The sequence below is a fragment of the Stegostoma tigrinum genome, chromosome 1 (genome assembly GCF_030684315.1).
Source record: "Stegostoma tigrinum isolate sSteTig4 chromosome 1, sSteTig4.hap1, whole genome shotgun sequence".
NCBI classification, from domain to species: Eukaryota; Metazoa; Chordata; class Chondrichthyes; order Orectolobiformes; family Stegostomatidae; genus Stegostoma; species Stegostoma tigrinum.
The window spans coordinates 141,780,713-141,804,497 of NC_081354.1; the positions used below are offsets into that span (position 1 = coordinate 141,780,713).

General features: G+C 43.2%; 1 protein-coding gene across 1 annotated transcript in view; it reads left to right on the plus strand.

The window, feature by feature from the left end:
* The window catches only part of nol6 (nucleolar protein 6 (RNA-associated)), a 140,918-nt gene that overhangs the window by 58,191 nt on the left and 58,942 nt on the right, over nt 1-23,785 (plus strand). Inside the window, exons 11-15 of the mRNA XM_048538913.1 lie at nt 5,693-5,808; nt 5,905-6,082; nt 8,267-8,389; nt 9,371-9,519; nt 12,974-13,049. Coding sequence (XP_048394870.1) covers nt 5,693-5,808; nt 5,905-6,082; nt 8,267-8,389; nt 9,371-9,519; nt 12,974-13,049 — 642 coding nt within the window. The remainder of the gene's footprint in view (nt 1-5,692; nt 5,809-5,904; nt 6,083-8,266; nt 8,390-9,370; nt 9,520-12,973; nt 13,050-23,785) is intronic.

Genomic DNA, 23,785 nt, shown 5'->3' on the forward strand with positions numbered 1-23,785 from the left:
CAAATCTGCCCATGTGGTATACTGTATCCATTGTACCCAGTGTGGCTACCTCTACATTGGGGAAACCAAGTGGAGGCTTGGGGACCGCTTTGCAGAACACCTCTGCTCGGTTCGCAATAAACAACTGCACCTCCCAGTCGCGAACCATTTTAACTCCCCCTCCCATTCTTTAGACGATATGTCCGTCATGGGCCTCCTGCAGTGCCACAATTGTGCCACCCGAAGGTTGCAGGAACAGCAACTCATATATTCTGCTCGGGAACCCTGCAGCCCAATGGTATCAATGTGGACTTCACAAGCTTCAAAATCTCCCCTTCCCCCACTGCATCCCAAAACCAGCCCAGCCTGTGTCCGCCTCCCTTGCCTGTTCTTCCTCTCACCCATCCCTTCCTCCCACTTCAAGCCGCACCTCCATTTCCTACCTACTAACCTCATCCCACCTCCTTGACCTGTCCGTCTTCCCTGGACTGACCTATCCCCTCCCTACCTTCCCACCTATACTCTCCTGTCCACCTATCTTCTTTTCTCTCCATCTTCGGTCTACCTCCCCCTCTCTCCCTATTTATTCCAGAACTCTCTCCCCATCCCCCTCTCTGATGAAGGGTCGAGGCCCGAAACGTCAGCTTTTGTGCTCCTGAGATGCTGCTTGGCCAGCTGTGTTCATCCAGCCTCACACTTTGTTAACTTGCACACTGATACCTAGTTTGATTTCCACTCCAGTCACTAGCCCACTGACCTTATTATTGCCTTATTTCAAACATGGACAGAAGAGCTAAACCTCAGATAAGAATAACTGTCCTTGACTTCAGGTGGTGTTTGACTGAGTATGGTATCAAAAACCCATTGCTGAGGAATCAGTTAGAATCAAGGGGGAAACTCTCCGCTGAATGAAAGATAGTTGTAGTTTTTGGAGGTCCGTCATCTCAGGTCTAGGATATCTCGGGGACCTGTCCTCACCCCAAACATCTTCAGCTGCTTCATCATTGATTTTCCCACCATCATAAAGTCAGAAGTCAAGGTGTTTACTGATGATTGTACAGGATTATTTACAACTGTTTGCATACTGCAACTGTCCCTGTCCATGTCGATATGCAGCAAGACCTGCATGATATCCACGTTGGACTCATAATTGGGAAGTAATATTTTGTGGCACATAACTACCAGGCAATGACTTTCTTCAGTAAGAGAATCTAACCATCAATCCTTGATGTCCAATGGCATTAGCATTACTGATTCCCTACTGTCAACATTCTGAGGGCTACCAATGACCATAACCTGAACAGGTAGAGGGAATGAATGCAGGAGGCTAAGAATGTCTGCCCAAACTCCTTGGTGTAATGCATGCCACTTTGTCTGCTTGTCTGGATGAATACAACTTCAACAGTCAGCTTGACATTAACCAGGACAAAATACCCCATCTACCGTTTCATTCCCTTCACAATGAATATACAGTGACATCAGTGTGTACCATCTGTAAGATTCACTGCAGCAATTCAAGGTTTATCCAGCAGCACCTTCCAAACCTGTGACCTCTCGTATAAATAGATAATGACAGCTGAAACAGAGGAACATCACCATCTGCAAGTTCCCCTCCATGTCACTGATCATCCTAGTTTGGAATTATGTCACCCTTCCATCGTTATCGCTCGGTCAAAGTCCTACTTGTCCCTTTTTAACAGTGCTGTGACTATCTCTGCACCCCAGGAACTACTATGGCGCAGGAAGGCAGCTCAACATCACCTTCTCCAGGGAAATTTGATAATAAGCAATATTATGGTTGTTTTTCTGTATAGGTATTAGTCTCTCATGCTGATGTAAGTATTATGGAATCAGTTAATCAATACAAATAGAAATGCATTGGGTTAGCTGGAGTTTTTTTTGTCAGCTGGAATAAGGGATAGTTAAATGATTAGAACTCTTCTCCAAGGGAGGGAAATCAGATGATTGAAAGACTACCCATGCTACCCAATGTTAGCCACTAATAGTCTCCATTAGCAGCCATTCATTCTCCTAGACCATTATCCACTCCTTTGTCCAACTTGTCCATGCCACATATCCTAAATAAGTCTAGCCCCATATGCCAGCATTTGGCCCAAATGCCTCTAAACCCTTACTATTCATAAACCCATCCAGATACCTTTTAAATGTTGTGCCAGCCTCCACCACTTCCTTTAGCAGCTCATTCCATACATGCACCACCCGCTGCTTGACAAATTTTCCCCTTAGGCCCCTTTTAAATCTTTCCCCTCTCACGTTAAACCTATCCCTGCTAGTGTTGGACCACCCCACCCTGGGGAAAAGACCATATCTATTTATCTTACCCATGCTATTCATGATTTTATAAACTTCTATGACATCACCTCTCAGCCTTCAATGCTTCAGGGAAAATAGCTCTAACCTATCCTCTCCTGACCAGGAATGTTATGACCTTGATCAGAAAGAAAGAGGAAGCATACACAAGGTCTATGAGGATGGGAACTGATGAAGCCCTTGAAGTATATCAGTAGGAAAGAACTTAAACAAGGAATTAGATGAGTAAAAGGGGTCATGAAAAGTCATTAGCAAACAGGATTAAGGACAATCGCAAGGCTTTTTATACATATATGAAAAGCAAGAGGGTAGCCAGGGAAAGGGTTGCCCACCCCCACCCCCGACAAAGGAGGGAATCTGTGTGTGTGTTGCCTGAAGAAGTAGGTGAAGTCCTAAATGAATACTTTGTGTCACTATTCACCAAAGAGAAGGAATTGGTGGTGGTTCATCTCAGGGAAGGGAGTGTTGATTTTCTAAGGCAAGTTGCTATTAAAAAGGAAGAAGTGTTGTGCATCTTAAAATATATTTAAGGTAGACAAGTCCCTGGATCCTGATGGGATATGTCCCATTGAGGGAGGTGAGAGAACAAATTGCTGGAGCATTGACAGACATCTTTGTATCCTCTTTGACCACAGGTGAGGTCCCAGAACACTGGAGAATTGCGAATGTAGTCCCATTATTTATGAAGGTTAGCAGGAATAATCCAGGAAATTCAAGGCCTGCGAGTCTCAAGTCAGTGGTAGAGAAATTATCGGAAAAGATTCTTGGGGACAAGATCTGTAATTTTTAGAAGCAACTGGACTTATTAGTGATAGACAACATGGTTTTGTGTGGGGGAGGTTGTGTCTCACTAACTTGATCAAGCTTTTTGAAGATGTGATAAAGATGATTGAGGGAAAAGTGGTTGACGTTGTCTATGTGGACTTTAAAAAAAGCCTTTGACAAGGTCCCAGATGGCAGGCAGGTACAAAAGGTGAAGTCACATGGTATCAGGAGTGAGCCTACAAGATGGCTACAGAACCTGCTTAGTCATTGGAGACGAAGGGTAGTGGTGGAAGGATGTTTTTCAGGATGGAGGTTGTGACTAGTGATGTTCCAAAGGAATCAGTGCTGGGACATCTGTTCGTGATCTACGTAATTGATTGATTTGGAGGAAAATGTAGCTGATCTAATTAGTAAGTTTGCAGACGATAATACAGATTGGTTGAGTTGCAGGTAGTGAGGAAGATTGTCAGTGGATACAGCAGGATATAGATCAGTTGGGGGCATGGGCCCCAAACTGGCAGATGGAGTTTAATCTGGACAAATGAGGTGATGCATTTTGGAAGGTCAAGTGCAGGTAGAAAATATACGATGAATGGCAGAACCTTAGGAATATTGATATGCAGAGGGATCTGACTGTGCAGGTCCACAGATCACTGAAGGTGGCTGTGCAAGTAGATAAAGTATTAAAAAAGGCTTATGGCATGCTTGCCTTCATTGCAAAGGGCATTGAGTATAAGGATAGGTGAGTTAGGCTGCAGCTTTATAGATCTTTAGGCCACACATGGAATTTTAAAAAAAATTCATTCAGGGGATGAGGGCATTGCTGATTAGGCCAGCATTTATTGCCCATCCCTAATTGCCCAGAGCACAGTTAAGAGTCAACTACATTGCTGTGGGTCTGGAGTCACATGACAGTCAGACCAGGTAAGGATGGCAGTTTGCTTCCCTAAAGGACATGAGTGAACCAGACAGATTTTTCTGATGATTGTTGGTAGAATCATGGCCAACGTTAGGACTCTTAATTCCAGATTTATTTTTATTGAATTCAAATTCCACCATCTGCCATGGCAGGATTTGAACCTTGGGCCCCAGAATTTTCTGGGTCTCTGGATTACCAGTCCAGCCATAGTACCAATAGGCCATCACTACCCCTTACAGTTCTGGTCACCACACTTCCAGAAGGATGTGGATGTTTTGGAGAGGGTACACAAAAAGTTTCCCATGATGTTGCCTGGGATGGGGCTTTTACGTATGAAGAAGTGTTGGCTAGGTAGGATTTGTTTTCACTGGAATGCAGGAGGATGAGGAGCCACCGAATAGAGGTTTATGAGATTGTGAATGGCATGGACAGAGTAGAGCATATGACGTTTTTTCCCAGGGTGGAGGGAGTCAGTTACTAGGGAACACATGTTCAAGGTGTGAGGGGCCAAGTTTAAGAGAGATGTTTGAGGCAAGGTTTTCACACAAAGCATGGTGAGTGCCTGGAATGCACTGCCAGAGAACATGGTGGAAGCACATACAATAGCAGCATTCGAGAAACACCTGGATGAATACATGAAGAGGAAGGGAATTGAGGGATTCGGATCCTGTAAGTGAAGACAGTTTTAGTGTGGCAGGGCAAAGTGTGTCGGCATGTGCTTGGAGGGCTGAAGGGCCTGTTAGTGTGCTGTATTGTTCTTTGTACTTTCTTTCTGTAGCTCAAACCCTCTATCCTTGGAAACATCTTTGTAAATCTTTTCTGAACCTTTGCAAGGTTCTCAAAATCGTTCCTATAACAGGGAAACCAGAATTGCATTCAGTATTCGAAAAGTTAACCAATGCCCTTTACAGCTGCAGCATGACCTGCCAACTCCTATACTCAGTGCACTGACCATTAAAGGCAAATATGCCAAATGTTTTCTCTCTTCTTTGTCTCTGGGCTTTATCTCCCACCTATCTTACCACCTCCTCCCTTTTGCATAAAAATCAACCTGAAACATTAACTCGGATTTCTCTCTGCAGATGCTGCCAGACCTGACTCTGAGATTTTCCAGCAATTTCTGTTTTTGTTGTTGTAAAGAAAAACCCTTGTTTAAAAATCACTGTGAAGCTCTTTAAGTTGATTGTTTGTTTCGTTGGTGTTTGTTTATGTAAAACCAGACAAACACCCCTTGGTCAGTGTGATGCACTGGAGCACCATTGGAAATGATACTGACTTGTGATTCGCATATTTAGTGCTTCTCTTAACCTCTCATGTCTTAGTCAATTCATCAGTCTGGAAGAGGGAGAAACAATTGGAGAAAGTATCACCTGGGGAAGCTTCATACTATCCCTGTGATCATTTTGGCCAGTATCATTGACAAACGTGAGGGGAAATTTTGCAGTTTTATTTTTGGATATTCTCTGTCTGTGACCTGAGATTATCTGAAACAGTAGACAATTAGAAAATAGTATACTGCTGAAAATCATTGACCATCACTATATAACCAGACCCAAAGGTGGATGTGAACTGAAGAAATAACAGTTGATTGTTAACTGACAATATATCCACATAGGCATCAATGTTCCTGTATCAATGTATTTACAACAAATAAGGAGCATTCAACAGAAGTTTTGTGTTTGTTTACTAACCTTCTAGATTCAATACGAAGCGCAGAAGTCATTGGAAATTCTTGACAACAAGACAGTAGATGGATTTGAAATGCTTTTGATGGCTCCAAAGCTCCTTGTTCAAACCTTCGACCACGTTTTCCAGTAAGAACAATTTGTTACTTTAAATGGTGTTTAGTCCAGATTGTGAGAACGTTTTGTGTAGAAACAACTTTACGTTTTAATTTTTTCTCTTAATAGTGTGAAGAACCTTGCCAAACTGCAGGAAGGATGCAAGAAGATGAAACTGCTTAATGAATTGATTGATCATGGGGGTAACTACATTGTGACAATCTTACCACACCTTCTGTCATTATTAACCCATGGATTGGGCCAGCGGATTCACCTTCTTACTCATTCTCTTCTTCAAATACCTGAGGCAAGTCTAATTATCTCTTTGACATCCTGAGACCATTTATGTGTGGAGCAATAATTGTATATGATTAGATTCCCTACAGTGTGGAAACAGGCCCTTCGACCCAACAAGTCCACACTGCCCCTTGGAGCATCCCACCCAGACCCATCGCCCTATAACGCACACACCCCTGAACACTACGGGCAATTTAGCATGGCCAATCCACCTAATCTGCACATCTTTGGACAGTGGGAGGAAACCGGAGCAGCCAGAGGAAACGCACGCAGACACAGGGAGAATGTGCAAACTCCACATAGACAGTCGCCCGAGGCGGGAATTGAACCCGGGTCCCTGGCGCTGTGAGGCTGCAGTGCTAACCACTGAGCCACCGTGCCGCCCCTCTTCTAAAAGATGCTTTTCAGACATTTTTAAGATATTATTAGCTAATTCTTTCTTTTGAGCTCCAGCTTCATTGTTATGGACCAGTTTAAACCCCCTCAAAATTTTCAGAAGATAGTCTAGACCTGAACGTTTTCTTATTTTAAAGGTGTGATATTCCCGTTGCAATTTGATTAGTCAAACCACCAGATTTAAAGCAAAACACATTTTATTCATCTGCTGTAGTATAAATGCAACAAAACGAAAGCAGGAATTTGAATATCTTAATTCTATTGGAAAACTTAACAGACAAATAGATATAATAACAATTACTGATTAACTGTTCCAATATAGTAAAATCCTAAAAGCACACCCTTGGGAAAACGTAAATTCAGAACCCAGATTGTTTCACATGCGACTCCTGTAGCAGGCAGAGAACCCCCACCCTTTGGCTGTAACAGAGTGAGTGACAAAAAAGAGCTTCCACCTCTTTGAAACCCCAATAGCAACTGCTGAAAGCTAAACATCCTACTTCGGTGGGAGTTTGACAACACCTACTCAGGCTGCTTCTGTTGTTCCAACTTTTGAAAAAAAGTCTCAATACCTCACAAACTGTTTACTCTAGTAATTCTGGTAGACTGCTTGGCACCTCTGCCTGAAAACCAGGACAAAATAATCTCTTAAAGCCGCAGTACCATCACAACTTTCATTAGTACGAGTTAGCTCTCAAAACATTATTGATTTGACTCTTTTTTTAAGGAAGGCAAAACCTAATAACTTAAGTACCGATTTCTTTTTGTTGGATTTACTTTCTTTCCCCGTGTTAGTTATTTGTTCATTTATAGTTTATTATTTGCTCAGAATACTCAGAGTGAGGCTACTGGCCTGCTCAGTGATGAGACCAAATCCCATTGTAGCACGTTGTGGAATCGGATGCAACAAATCTGGCATTTTGTGGGCAAACATCTGAAACACTACAAATGGAAGCTGTCAGCTTGTCGTTTTATTATTAACCTTCAGGAAGTGAACTTGTTACCTTCACCTGGCCTTCAGCACCAGCTCCATTGTACCTGGTTGACTCTTGGTGTTCTCTGGTTTAACAATCCTCTATTTTATAGAACAACTACTGTTAAACAGAACAATTAGAGAAACATTGGACAAACTTATTTAGTCAAAGAATCTTAACTGAGATAACTCTGCAAAGCTTCCTTTCGCACCACTTACAAATTAAATATAAAATATTACAGCAGGGATAAAACCCCTTGGCCCATTGTGACCGCATTGTTCATCAAACTGAAGTCTGCACAAATCCCATTTACAAATACTCGTCCAGTAGCCTTGTTCTCAACTCTGATGTGGCCTTACTACCCAATTCTGCCACAAATATCACCGCTTGACAAGAGGTGGAGTGAGTTTCTCACTAGACAATGGCAAGTTGCCAGTTAAGGAAGAGTAATGCTTTTTAAGTGACTTTTTAACAGCCCTAAATGCCTCATTAATATTCAGCTTTCTACCTTGCCAAACTCATCAAATAAGCTGGACATCAAAATAAACTCGATGTGGAAACCAGAATGGGCACCTAGCAAATTCAACTCATTACTTGCTCCAAATAACCTCCAGTTTGGACACTGGGTACCAACATTTCAGCAAATCCTTTTAGGGTACCAACAAGATGTATTCAATGTCCACACCACATTTCTCAGAGCCCTGTTAGATTCTACCAATGCCAATAACCTGAAAAGACAGAGTTTACAGATTTTCATGCAGCGTAACAAAATTACATTTGCTTATATGTTTAAGTAACAAGCCCTTTTTGTTCCTGGCTTGCAGTGGCCAATAAATACAGATCCTCCAAAGCACAAGGACATAAAATATTTGTCGTTTGGTATTTTGCTGAACCCGATATTTTCCACAAATGCTTTGGAAAAAGGACCTCAGGCTGATAGCCCAAAGGTAAATATCTTATCAGAGTTTAAGGTGGGTGAATTTGTTGTCATGTTGCCAATTCTCCTTTCTCCAATTAAATGATATTTCAAAAGAATATTTCTGGGCAATTGCGTAGACTTGAGCCATTGTAGCCCCAGCACGTGCTCATGGCTAGTAGTTTTCTCCGTGTGACATTTTATTAAGCTTATGTAGAACTCAGTGCTCTTCCATTGTAGAGGAGCACACAGCTGAAGCCATGTAAACGCAGTCACACTGGTAATTTAAAATACTGGGACTGGGATCGGCAACAGGAAATATTTTAGTGTTAACAGTTAAACAGCAGCCTTTCATTTATAAAGCACTATTAATGTAATACAACGTCTCAAGGTATGTCAGAGCCACTCAAAGGGCTCTTAGGTCAGGTGATAAAAACCTTGGTCCAAGGGTTCGGCTTCATGGAGTGACTTTAAGTAGAGTGTGAAGAGAGAGAGAGATGTCGGGAATTGAAGAGAATTGCAGAATCTCTACAGTGTGGAGGCTGACCATTGAGTCCACACCAACCCTCTGAAGAGCATCCCACCCCAACCCAAACCCCTTCCCTTTCACCCTGTGTTTCCCGTGGCCAGCTCTCCTAAACTACACAGCTTTGGACGATGGTAGGAACTCAGCACTTAGAGAGGTATTGGAAGGATTGTCCGGAGCTTGGTGGGTGTGGGCCTACTTAAAGGTGCAAACCACAAACCCCTCCCCCGCAATTGGTGGCACAATTTAAAAATAACTTTTGTCCTATCTCCGTGTAAGGTGTTCCTAAGAAAGAGCCAGTGTTGCTGATGTCTTGACTATCACTCCACCCTAATACCAACACCACCAAAAAGAGTCTTATCTTTACTAACACAGTCTGACAGTAACTTCTGATTTACTGTTTCCGCCGTCACTGTGTTCAGTTTTGTTTTGCACTAAGGCAGCAACTCCTGGGAATGAATCAATATTCTGTTTTTAATGTTACAGGCAGCAGAATTCAGGGACTTCTGGGGGGAGAATTCTGAGCTAAGACGTTTTCAGGATGGATCCATTTGTGAGGCTCTCCTATGGCAGGGTGACAATATTTGTGAACGTCGTCTAATTCCTGAACAAATTGTTAAACATCTTCTTCAAAGGTAGGTCATTTGGGTCCCATGTTAATTTGCATTCCTGATTAAAATGTGGCTTATCCATAACATTTTCCTCTTTCAGAATCTTTAAAGGATTTTCAGAAACTACTTTGAGGGTGATTTAAGCCTACACTGTCTAGAACTTTTAAATCCCATAATTTGGACTGAGTTTGAACCCAGTTTCTCAGGTTCAAAGAGTGGTGTATTATTCCAATATGTTGATTCATTGATTTTAATTTATTACTTTAAACTGCTGCAAGTAGAGCAAATGCTGCAAGATAAATTGATTCTCATTTTGTCCTTGAATCAATGATGAAGGGAGGAATTTAGAATTTCTTGTTCATCTCTGGGGAAAAAAAATTTTAAAATTCTACCAGAAACACACTGCTTATTTCCCATTCTAACCTTGCTATGTTTCTACTTCTATCCATGTTTGCCTTCTATTTGTCTGTGTTTCTCACACTCTAGTTTTCATCTATGCATCTCTTCTCTGAGATCTTTCCTCTCATTCTGTACTTTAATAAGATCCTCTGTCTTCAACTGTTTCTCAGTTAACGCTACTGATTTACTTTTGTTTTGTCTCTCTCATTGAGTGAAATTGACATTGTGCTGATTAGTGATGTAACCAGTGGAGTTAGACATTAAGTTCTGGTCTTCAAAAGGATGAATTGGGAAAGATTCAGAGGAGGTTTACCAGGATGATTCCAAGCTTTAGGGAGTTGAAATATTAATGAAGGCTGTAATGGCTGCTTTATTTTTGCTGGAGAGCTAACAGAAAGCATGACACACGAGTTCAAAATATTGAAAATTATACGAAAGACCCAAGTAAACTGTCTCATTAAATTGAACTGGGTCTAGAGGCCAAAAATATAACTACCACAACTAATAGATGGTAAAAAATTAAAAATCTTTTCTCCCTAAGATAACAGATAATTGAAACATAATGAGTAGAGTCAAGTCCAACTGATCCTTCGTGAAGGTGCTTGCTTGGTTATTGCTTGGTGAGATGTGGGATTCAGGATTGTAGGTTGATGTAAAAGCAGAGAGCAGGGAATGTGGTGGTGGCAGCAGATGGAGGCCCTGTTCACCTGTGCCAGAAGTTTACTTTGGATTACAGAGCCAGCTTGAGACTGGGGTAGTAATCCATTTTTAGTTTCTTGGTAAATAACTCATGAACATCTTGCCATAAAGCAGTATGTTGTAAATACTATTTTCAATTAGATAAATTTTGTTTTTTTTCTTCTTTCAAAAGTCTCAAATCGAATGCATTAAATCTTGACTTCAACACAAAAAAATTTCCCAACCCTATGTGTGCTGAAAGTGTGGGCCTTTGATTCTCCCCTCCGGTCATGTTGCAGCATTTAAGTGTGTATCCTAGATATCATGCTTTTACATTTTGTTTCCTTTGTACCCATAAATGAGTGAAAAGTATTTTATACGTACACCCAATTCCTTTTCAACTTTTCATATGCACGCATCCTTTCCCAAGATGGTTATAAACAATCGTATTGATAACAAGGTGTAGAGCTGGATGAACACAACAGGTCAAGCAGCATCTTAGGAGCAGTAAAGCTGATGTTTCAGGCCTAAACCATTCTTCAGAAATGGTGGAGGGGAAGAGGGTTCAGAAATAAATGGGAAGAGAGGGGGAGGTGGATTGAAGATGGATAGAGGAGAAGATAGGTGGAGAGGAGACTGACAAGTTAAAGGGGTGGGGATGGAGCCAGTAAAGGTGAGGTAGGGAGGAGATAGATCACTCCAGGGAGGATGGGCATGTCGGGGGCGGGATGAGGTTAGTAGGTAGGAAATGGGGGTGCAGCTTGAGGTGGAAGGAGGGGATAGGTAAGAGGAAGAACAGGCTAGGGAGGCGGGGATGAGCTGGGCTAGTTTTGGCGATGCAGTAGGGAGAGGGGAGATTTTGAAGCTTGTGAAAACCGATATCCATTTCAAGCCCACCGAACCCCACAGCCACCTAGAATACACTTCCTCCCACCTAACTTCCTGCAAAAATGCCATCCCCTATTCCCAGATAATAAAATGTGAGGCTGGATGAACACAGCAGGCCAAGCAGCATCTCAGGAGCACAAAAGCTGACGTTTCGGGCCTAGACCCTTCTATTCCCAATTGCTTTGTCTCCGCTGCATATGCTACCAGGATGATGCATTCCACTCCCATACCTCTCCGATGTCCTCGTTTTTCAAGCACTGCAACTTCTACGCTGCAGTGATCGAGAACGCCCTCGACCATGTCTCCTGCATTTCCCGCAACTCATCTCTCACACCCTGTCCCCGCAATAAAAACCAAAAAGAATCCTCCTCATCCTCATGTACCACCCCACCAACCTCCGGATCCAACACGTCATCCTCCAACACTTCCGCCATCTACAATCTGACCCTACCACCAAAGACATTTTTCCCTCCCCTCCCTTGTCTGCTTTCTGGAGGGACCACTCTCTCTGCGACTCCCTTGTCCACTCCACCCTCCCCTCCAGCCCCACCACACCTGGCATTTTTCCCTGCAACCACAGGAAGTGCTACACCTGCCCCCAAAGCCCCTCCCTAGCCCCCATCCCAGGCCCCAAGAAGACTTCCCACATCAAACAGATGTTCACATCTGCCAATGTGGTATACTGCATCCACTGTACCCGTTGTGGCCTCCTCTACGTCGAGGATTCCAAGCGGAGGCTTGGGGACCGCTTTGCAGAACACTTTTATGCTCGGTTCGCAATAAACAACTGCATCCCTCATTCGCGAACCATTTCAGCTCCCCCTCCCATCCCTCAGACGACATGTCCATCCATGGCCTCCTGCAGTGCCACAATGATGCCACGCTCCCTTGACCTGTCTGTCCTCCCTACCTCCCCACTTACATTCACCTTTACTGGCTCCATCCCCGCCTGTTTAACTTATCTGTCTCCTCTCCACCTATCTTCTCGTATATCCATCTTCAATCCGCCTCCTCCTCTGTCCCTATTTATTTCAGAACACTCTTCCCCCTCCCCCATTTCTGATGAAGGGTCTGGGCCTGAAATGTCAGCCTTTCTGCTCCTGAGATGCTGCTAGACCTGCTGTGTTCATCCAGCTCTACACCTTGTAATCTCGGATTCTCCAGCATCTGCAGTACCTATTATCTCTATAACAATTATCGTGTTCATTTAGCTTGTTTGATTTGGATGCGTGACTTCTGCTTCTCACAAAATTTGGAAGGAAGCAGAGAAGGGTAGAACACATTTTCTTTTAAACCTACAGTGGACATTGTCATTATTTTTAATTATTTGCCCACACTAATATTTTTTCCCATGTTTTGATGTTTCTGCCTTCCTCTTCTCACACTTTTCACTACCATTCTGAAGTTTTCAGTACTTGAACTGTATGTGATGCAAGTGTACAATGGATGAATTCCTAAATACTGACTGACCCTTTTTTCTTCTACTCTTCATACTTTCTTCTATCCTAATTAGACATTTGGATCTACCAAAGTTGTCATTGTGCTATGTTGGAGGCTTACTGGACTCTGTCATCGAGATGGGAAAAGAGGTAAGAAGATTGTTAGGAAGTATTTAATGGAGTAATGAATCTGTACTTGCACTCAGGGGCTGCGGGTTGGAGGGAGCATTTGCATAGCATTTTGTGTATATTCTTTGAATTAATCATCCAGTAAGGTGATCTTGTTACATTCAAAGTATGAAATATGTAAGCATTGTTCCTGATATGGATCCATTTTCTCTTTTGAGGCCCAAGGTTATTTATTTATTTTGTTGAAAACCAGGTTCAGCATTTCTGGAGCAATTACAGCTGTAGAAATGTACTGCTCAGAAAAGACCATTTGGCCCAACTTGTCCATGCCGACTAGATATCCTGTATAAATCTGGTCCCATGTGCCTGCATTTGGCCCATATCCCTCTAAACCCTTCCGATTCATATACTCATTCAGATGCTTTCCAAATGTTGTAATTACACCAGTTTCTCTGGCAGCTCATTCCATATGCAGACTACCCTCTACTTAAAAATATTGCCCCTCAGGTCCTTTTTAAATCTTTCTTCTCTCACCTCATACCTATTTCCTTTTGTTTTAGACACCCCCTCCCCTGGGAAAAGACTGTATCTATCTACCCTATCCGTGCCCCTCATGATTTTCATAAACCTCTGTAAGATCTCCCCTCAGCCTCCAACGCTCCAGGGAACATAGCCCCAATCTTTTCAGCCTCTCCCTATAGCTCAAACCCGCCAACCCTGGAAACATCCTTGTAAATCTTTTCCGAATCCTTTCAAGTTTCACAGCATTCCCTACAATGTCTTGTACAGCTACAACATGACCTCCCAATGACTACACTCAATGCACTGACCAATAAAGACAAGCGTACCGAATGCATTCTTCACTATCCTATCTACCTGCGACTCCATCCCTCTGAAAAATGCAGGCATAATAAAAGTTCCATAACGGGATAACTTGACATAGCCCAGGTTCCTGAACTCTCAAAAATGCAAAGCACTCAGCAATCCTGTTTCAGTGGCAGTATACTCGTATTGTGTTGTGTCATTGGTAAAAGTGCTGTTCCACTACATCTGCCCAATGTGGTGGATTAAGTATTGCCCTTGTGACGTAATGAATGTTGACATGTGTGTCATTACTTCATAATTGACTGTCAGCTCGAAAGGTGATGAGCTGTTTGCATTGGTGAAATTGTGTATCAGTGCCAAACAATGTTCTGTGACTTCCATACTATGTAATCACTTCGTAAGAAAGTGTCTGGCAGTAGCCAAAGTTCACTTTTCTATTAGAATATCATTAAAAGGGCAACTGTTTCACTAATCTGCTTTTAGAAGAAAGTAAACCTGCTGTTCTCACCTGATGAAGCCTTCATTCGCCAGCTTAAACTGACATCAAAATGTTCTGGCAAATCACACTGTTCTATAAAAATCCCATCATGCAGTTCAAGAAGGATGTGCAACAGTATTTTTCAGGATAGCTAGGAGTGGGTAATAAATGTTAGCTTTGCTGTTCCCATTATGAACAAAAGGAAAGAAAGCAAAATGACTGTGCATTATTGTTGAAGTCAGTTAACTTCTCTCAAATTGTTGGGTTGAGTAATTATTCAGAGTCACTTCCTGTGTTATTAGCTCTCATAATTTTAGTGAAAATATCTTTAGTCACGTCTGCAGTGCACATAATGGATTGAGCATAATGTTGCTGCTGTATGATTGGGCCCATTGTAAGGTCCTAGGCCTGTCTTCACCTGCTTCATCAATGACCTTTCTTCCAAATTAAGGTCAGAGATTGGGATGTTCACTGATGATTGGACAATGTTTAATGTTCATTGCTCAAACATTGAAGCAGTCTATATCTCAATGTAGCAAGATCTGAATAATATCCAGATTTGGGCTGAAAAGTGTAAATAATATTCATGCCACACAAATGCCAGGCAATGATCACCTCTAATAAGAGATAATCTAACTAATGCCCCATGACATTCAGTGATACTACAATCACTGAATCCTCCACTGTCAACATGTTAGGAGTTACCATTGATCAGATTTGCCATATAAGTTCAGTGGTTATCAGAGCACAGAAGAGGCTAAGAATCCTACAGTGAGGAATTGATGTCCTGACTCCTCAAAGACTGCCCATCATCTAGAAGGGTCAAGTCTGGAGTATGATGGAATACTGTCCACTTTCTTGGATGAGAGCAGTTCCAATAATCTTGACACCATCCAGGACAAAGCGGCTGACTTGTTTGGCACCACATCCACGAAAGTCCACTCCTTACACCACTGATGCTCAATATTTATGTACTATTTATAAGATGCACTGCAGAAATTCACCAAATCTTCTTAGACAGCACTGTCCAAACCCATGACCACTTCACAAGAAGGACAAGGGCAACAAATACATAGGAACACCACCAGCAAGTTATCTTCTGAGCCACTCACCATCCTGACTTGGAAATACACTGCCATTCCTTCAGTGTCTCTGACTCAGGCACTCCCTCCCTGATGACAGTGTAGATCTACCTACAGCATGTGGACTGCAGCAGTTCACGAAAGCGCCTGACTGCCACCATCTTGATGGCATCTAGGGACGGGCAATAAGTGCTGGTCTAACCAGCGACATCTACAGCTGGTGACATCACACCCCATTGGTGAATATAGAAATAATTGACCCAGACTCTGTCACAAGTTGCAGATGGTTCTTGAAGGATTCAGGAAATGGGATGTTTTTTAGGTTCGTGCCTTCCCTCCAACACCTTGATTTTTGCCTTTGCTTATTCCCGTCAGGGTCTCTTGATGTGCTCGAGGCCCTTTAGAACAACCTTTCTCCATTCCCTTCTGAGGAAGGGTCACCGGACCCTTTACAGATGCTGCTAGACCTGCTGAGCTTTTCCAGCAACTTTGTTTTTGTTTCTCTATTTTGGTCCATGTGGAGCCAGGGATTCCCATGAGTCGGCAGGGATATTTGACTTCTGGGATGTTTTGTTGACATCACTAAAGTGTTTCCACTATGCTCGTAGGAGTCTCTTGCCAAGCTCTGAGAACAGCAATTACTTTAGGGATTGGTATCAAGCGTACAAACAACATGTCCTGCTGGTCGCTGCTGTTTTTGAGTTTTGTTGCCTTGATTATAGGCAGATTGTTCTGATCCTTCAGGATGCTGCTGTCGAATTCCTTTTCTTGGCACTGTATTTGGAGGATTTTCTCTAGGGGATGCTGGAGATACTTTTCCAGTCCTCTGAGGTATTTGCTGTAGGTTGCCCAAATCTCTGAAGAATTTGCTGGTGCAGGTATCACTGCTGTTCAGTAAACCATGACCTTAGTCTAGGATTGAAATCCTGTTCCTCAAATAGTCATTTTCTCTGTCAACTGAAGACTGAATTGACATATTGGAGGCAGTGATGTATTCTGTTAGTTCACGCCAATCAGTAGTACTCCTTTGCTTGGTTCCCATTGCCCAGAAAGTTTATCTTCATCAAATGCTCACACACTTACTTTTTGAAATGATTGTTCATTTACAGTTTCACCACTTCATGAGCAGAAGATTTCAGATCATTAGCACTCACTGTTTAAAAAATTCTTGGTCTTATTTCCCCCGCATCTCTTACCAAAAATCTCAAATATCTGTGCCCTGTCATCCTTGTACATCGGCCAATGCGAAGACATTTTCTTTGTCCACCTGTCGAAACCTGTCATAACCATGTACACCTCTAGCAAATTTCTCTCAATCTCCTTTGCTCTAAGGAGAACAACTTCAGCCTTTCCAAACTACTCTTGTAACTGAACACCCACACCCCCCCCCCCAATCCCCCATCTCTGGAATTATTTTGGTATCTTCCTCCACACCTTCTCAAATGTAATAATTTGAACTATTGCAGTGCATTGGTTGGGACATAATCAGTGCTTTGTAAACGTTCAGCATAATTCCCTGCTTTTTTGTACTCAATGCTTCTGTTTGTGAAGCCTAAGAAACCAGATACTTTGACTACACTTTTAAAATGCCCTGCCATCCACAGTGATTGCACATGCACTCACTTTGTTTTCTTTCTATGCTTTAGAATTGTCCCATTCGGCCTGTGTTGTCTCTTCCCATCCCTTCTGCCAAAACACATCACCTCACATTACTCTGTATTAAATTCCACCTGCCACTCGTCTGTTCATTCTACGTACCGTCAATGCCCTATTACAGGTGACTTAAATCATCCTCACATTTTACCACTCCTCCAAGGTGTTGTGTAATCAGCAAACTTAAGTTTTCCAGGGTGTCATTTCCAAGATCTAAGTTAATTATTTTTAGCAAAACAAGCAATGACCTAACACTGACCTGGTGACTATCTAGAATCCCCCAGTCTAAAAATAATCACCATGACCCATTGCTTTCTATTCTTAGAGAGATAGCAGGAACTGCCAATGCTGGAGAATCTGAGATAGCAAGGTGTGAAGCTGGATGAACACAGCAGGCCAAGCAGCATCAGAGGAGCAGGAAAGCTTGACATTTTGGGTCAGGACCCTTTTTCTGCTCTTAAACTAGTTTTTATTCTATACAGTTAGTCCCTGACCCACCTCCTCTATAAACCTCCATTTTGTTCTGGCACCTCTTCCACATTTAGTGATGGCTGAGAGATTAAGGTAAGTCCTTCCAGTATAGGCACCTCAACATCCTTTAGCAACCTCTAAATCTTGTTCTAATACTGCTTTGAAGAATTCATCTGACGCAAAGTGTACACCTTTCTTTCTTTCATCATAATCTCTATCTACCATTCAAGAAGTTCTATTTTTGGCTCTTTTACCTTGTAGCCTTGATGGAATATACCTGAGCATCACTTCCTTTAAAGATCACACATTGTTTCATTACAGTTTCTCTTGTTGTTCTATGATTCTGTTTTATACTAGCCAAATCCCTTCTCATTGTATTGAAATTAGCCTTCTTGCAATATAGAAGTTTGTACATTGGTGCGTTTCTGACATTGCCCCATTAATAAAATAAACCTTATGATACTATGATCACCCTTAACTACCTTACCCTAGAGATAGTAGGTCCACTTGATACACTACATTTTCCAGCAAATTTTGTGAAAGATACGCAATTTAATTCTCTTTGGTTTATCCATTTTCTTGGTCCATGATTTTGTTTTGGTTTTTGCCCTGCCTTCTATCTCAGTAAAATCCTCGTGCCCATTAATATCTTGTCATTATCATGAGTCTCTGTACAACAAAATCTTTAACTGCTCCACCTATCTGGACTCCATATTTTCCCCCTTGGTCCAGGAACTCCCTACCTATGTCCGTGACACCACCCACGCCCTCCACCTCCTCCAGAACTTCCCCAACACCTCATTTTCACCATGGACATCCAGTCACTATACCCCTGCATTCCCCATGCAGATGGCCTCAAGGCCCTCTGCTTCTTCCTTCCCGCAGACCCGACCAGTCCCCCTCCATCAACACCCTCATCCGCCGAGCCGAACTCGTCCCCACCCTCAACAACTTCTCTTTCAATTCGTCCCACTTCCTACAGACCAAGGAGGTGGCCATGGGTACCCACATGGGCCCAAGCTATGCCTGTTTCTTTGTGGGTTATGTGGAACAGTCCCTCTTTTGCACCGACACTGGCCCCAAACCCCACCTCTTCCTCCGTTACATTGATGACTATATCGCCGCCGCCTCATGGTCCCAAGAGGAGCTCGAACAGTTCGTCCATTTCACCAACACCTTCCACCCCAACCTCAAGTTCACCTGGACCATCTCGAACACATGCCTCACCTTACTGGACCTTCTGTCTCCATCTCAGGCAACCACCTACAAACCGATGTCCATTTCAAGCCCACCGACTCCCACAGCTACCTGGAATACACCTCCTCCCACCCATCTTCCTATTCCTAATTCCTTCGCCTCCGCCGCATCTGCTCCCAGGATGAGGCATTCCACTCCCGCACTTCCCAGATGTCCTTGTTCTTCAAGGACCGCAACCACCCCCCCTCCCCCGCCACAGTGGTCGAGAATGCCCTCGACTGTGTCTCCTGCATTTCCTGCACCTTATCCCTCACACCCTGCCCTCGCAATAACCGCCCCAAGAGAATCCCCCTAGTCCTCTCATACCACCCCACCAACCTCCAGATACAACGCATCATCCTCTGATACTTCCGCCATCTACAATCCGACCCTACCACCAAAGACATTTTTTCCATCCCCACCCTTGTCTGCCTTCTGGAGAGACCACTCTCTCTGCGACTCCCTTGTCCGCTCCACACTCCCCTCCAACCCCACCACACCCGGCAGGGTAAGCAGGAAGTGCTACACCTGCCCCCATACCTCCTCCCTCACCCCCATCCCAGGCCCCAAGATGACTTTCCACATCAAGCAGATGTTCACCTGCACATCCGCCAATGTGGTATACTGCATCCGCTGTACCCGTTGTGGCTACCTCTACATTGGGTAAACCAAGCGGAGGCTTGGGGACCGCTTAACAGAACACCTATGCTCGGTTCGCAGTAAACAACTGCACCTCCCAGTCACGAACCATTTTAACTCCCCCTCCCATTTCTTAGACGACATGTCCATCCTGGGCCTCCTGAAGTGCCATAATGATGCCACCCGCAGGTTGCCAGAACAGCAACTCATATTCCGCTCGGGAACCCTGCAGCCCAATGGCATCAATGTGGATTTCACCAGCTTCAAAATCTCCCCTTCCCCCACCGCATCCCAAAACCACCCCAGCTCGTCCCAGCCTGCCTAACCTGTTCTTCGTCTCACCTATCCCCTCCTCCCACCTCAAGCTGCACTTCCAGTTCCTACCTACTAGCCTCGTCCCGCCCCCTTGACCTGATCATCCTGCCTGGACTGACCTATCCCCTCCCTACCTCCCCACCCATACTCTCCTCTGCACCTGTCTTCTCCTCTATCCATCTTCAGTCCGCCTGCCCCACTCTCCCTATTTATTTCAGAATCCTGTCCCCATCCCCCTTTTCTGATGAAGGGTCTGGGCCAAAACGTCAGCTTTTGTTCTCCTAAGATGCTACTTGGCCTGCTGTGTTCATCCAGTTCCACACTTTTTTTAAAATCCGTATTATCCACTGCATTGGGATTAGAGTTTCACTTCTCTGACTCAGAACACAGGACCTTGTGTCACTTCTGATTAGCTCAAAATGAAACCTGAAATAGAAACCTCATGGAAACCAACACAGTACAGAGAAAAGTGCAAACAAGGGTTCTGTAACATTTATAGCAAGTGGAAAGGGAGAGTTGGACAAATGCGCAAACTGCTTCCTGTGATGTATTCTCTGCCACCTCAAAGAAAATCAGCATTAAGAGTATCCTGCACAGCTGCAACTAGAATGTATAAATGTTGATTAGATTGAAACACGGTTTCAAACAAATATCCTAGTTCAGCTGTTTTTGCAAGTCCAGCTGGGAGCATTATCTAATTGAATTATGGTGACAGCTCATTGTTTGCTTGCATGGATTCTGCTGTCACATTAAGAATGAGCTTTATTTGATGAAAATATCATCACTTCGGGAGAGGAAAAAAAAATCTGCATGCTAGCTGCAAATGTTCTACAATAGACCCTTTCTGTTTGACTGTATCAAAGCTAAATTAGTAATGTTAGAATTAATTTCAGGTTGAATATCCCACAGCAAGATGCCATTCCATGCATCATGTCGATGTTAGCGCTTTGGAAGAGCTCTATAATGTTTTTAGATTGTTTTGTGGGAAGTGGATATTGCTAGAAATGCAGTGTTTATTGCCCATTTCTAATTGCTTCTGGGAATGTGGTGGTGAATAGTCAGCTATAACAACTGCACTCCTTGGAGGCAGGGACTTCTAAATCTTGACACAAGGATGCAAAGGGAATGGCGATATGCTACCAAGTTTGGTGATACTTCCACACATCCGCTGCCTTTGTCCTCCCAGGAGTTGCAACTCATCCCTTTAGAAGGTGCCATCCCTTTAGAAGAAGCCTTGGTGAATTGCTGCACTGCATCTGCTACATGGTACGCAAGTCTGATGCTGTGCAGCAGTGACAAAGATAATTCATTCAAAACTTCTGCTCTTTCCATGTAATCCTACAAAGTATTCAAGTATTAATTCAGTACTGTTTTAAGCGTTGTGGTTGAACCTACTCCTGTTGCATTTTACAAACCACAAAGGCACAATGTTTCAGTAGTAATGCTACAGGCTCATTGCCAGAGTCATCTGATGTGTTCAGGATAACAGTTTTCATATTCCAGTGTATTTAATGAGTTAATGTGATCTGACATTTTCTGGATCTTTTCATTTCTCAAGCAACAATGTTAACTACTTTGGTATACAATTTTATTGATGTATGAATTTAACTTGCGGCAAAAGCTGTGAATAAAATTGGCTTGACGGTTGGAGACAGATGGTGGTGGTGGAGGACTGTTTTTCGGGCTGGAGGCCTGTGACCAGTGGTGTTCCATAGGGGATCGGTACTGGGTCCACTTTTCTTTGTCATTTACATAAACAATTTGGATGAGAATATAGGAGACATGGTTAGTAAGTTTGCAGATAACTCCAAGATTGGTGGAATTGTTGACAGTGAAGAAGGTTAACAAGGATTACAAAAAAACCGTGATCGATTTTGTATCAATGATTGAAGAGTGTGTATAATAGAGATGGAGTTTAATTTAGATAAATGCAAGGTGTTGCATTTTAATAAACAAACAAGAGCAGGACTTAGACAATTAATGGTAGGGCTCTGGGTAGTGTTACAGATTGAACAGAGCAACCTAGGGCTTCAGATATGTAATTCTTTAAATTAGGCAGGATGGTTAGGAAGATGTTTAGCATGATTGCCTCCATTTCTCAGACTGTTGAGTATAGATGTTGGAACATCATGATTGATGTTGCTCAGGGTGTTGGTGAGGCCTCCTCTGGAGTACAGTGTGCACTTCTGGTCACCCTGCTGTGGGAAGGATGTAATTAAATTGGAGAATGTTCAGAAAAGGCACAGTGGCTCAGTAGTTAGCAGTACTGCCTCACAGCACCAGGGACCTGGGTTCGATACCAGCATCGCGTGACTGCCTGTGTGGAGTTTGTACGTTCTTCCCGTGGCTGCGTGGGTTTCTGCTGGGTGCTCCAGTTTCCTCCCACAATGCAAAGATGTGCAAGTTAGGTGGATTGGTCATGCTAAAATACTGATAGTGTTAGGTTAGGTGTGTAAGCCGTGGGAGATGCATGGTGACAGGGATGGGTGGGATGCCGTTTGAAGGGTTGGTGTTGACTTGTTGGGCCAAATGGCCTGTTTCCACACTATGGGAATTCTATCAAAAAGAGATTTACCAGGATCAGCTGAGCATAGAGGGTTTGAGTTGTTAAAAAAAAAGGCTGGCTAGAATAGGACTTTTTAAATGGAGCATAGGAGGTTGAAGGGTGAAATCATGGGGCGCATAGATAAGGTGAATAACAAAGGTCTTTATCTTAGGTCGGGAGAGTTTGAAACTAGGAAATCAAAACCGAGGTGAAAGGAGAAAGAATTGGAAAGAATATGAAGGGCAACATTTTCACACAAGTGGTTCGTGTGTGGGAGAGATAATAGGAACTGCAGATGCTGGAGAATCCAAGATAACAAATTGTGGGGCCTCGAAATCTCCCCTCCCCCACTGCATCCCAAAACCAGCCCAGCTCGTCCCCACCCCCACTGCATCCCAAAACCAGCCCAGCTCGTCCCCGCCTGCCTAGCCTGTTCTTCCTCTCACCTATCCCCTCCTCCCACCTCAAGCCGCACCTCCATTTCCTACCTACTAAACTTATCCCACCCCCCCTTGACCTGTCTGCCTTCCCCGGACTGACCTATCCCCTCTCTACCTCCCCATCTATACTCTTCTCTGCACCTATCTTCTCGTCTATCTATCTTCAGTCCGCCTCCTCCTCTCTCCCTATTTATTTCAGAATCCTCTCCCCATCCCCTTTTCTGGTGAAGGGTCCAGGCCTGAAAAGTCAGCTTCTGTGTTCCTAAGATGCTGCTTGGCCTGCTGTGTTCATCCTGCCCCATAATTTGTTATCTTGGTTCGTGTGTGGAATGAACTGTGGGTACAGTTACAACATTTAAAAGGCTTTTGGATAAGTCCATGAATAGGAAATGTTTGGGCAGATGCAGGCCGAATGCGGGCAAGCGGGACGAGTTTAGTTTGGGAACATGGGTGGTGTGGACTATTTGGACCAAAGGGTCAGTTTCCAATTGTATGATTATGATTCTATATATTACTTTCTTTTGTGGGACTCAATCACGCCAAGTCTGCCAATAAGTTTATGAATATACCTTTAACTTAATTTCACAGTCGTCTCAGTTGTAAGATGGTAATGAATTGAGTGATTTTAGTTTCTTTACACTGTCTTTACAATGGGAGGAATTTCTCATAGATCAGCAACGTGGTTTACCTGTAATTACCTTGATTATTAGCATAATTTAATATAGTTCTGTGACTTTTCAGTTTCATGAAATAGCTATATTTGTACAGAATTTTTCTGATGGCTTTTGGATCCTAAAATTTGGGCACATAATTGGCCTGCTATTTAAGACTACAAAAAGGTAGGAATAGGAGTAGGCTATTTGGCCCCTTGAGCCAACTACATAATTTAGTAGAGTCAAGGTTGCTCCAACATTTCCTCATATCCATTTTTCTGCTTTTTCTTGTAACCCTTGATTTCCCTCCTGGTCAGGAATATATCTATTGCAGCTTTAAATATATATAGGACTGTATCCCAACAGCTCTCTGTGGCAAGGCGTTCTAAAGACTCAATCCTCTGAGAGAAGAAATTCCTT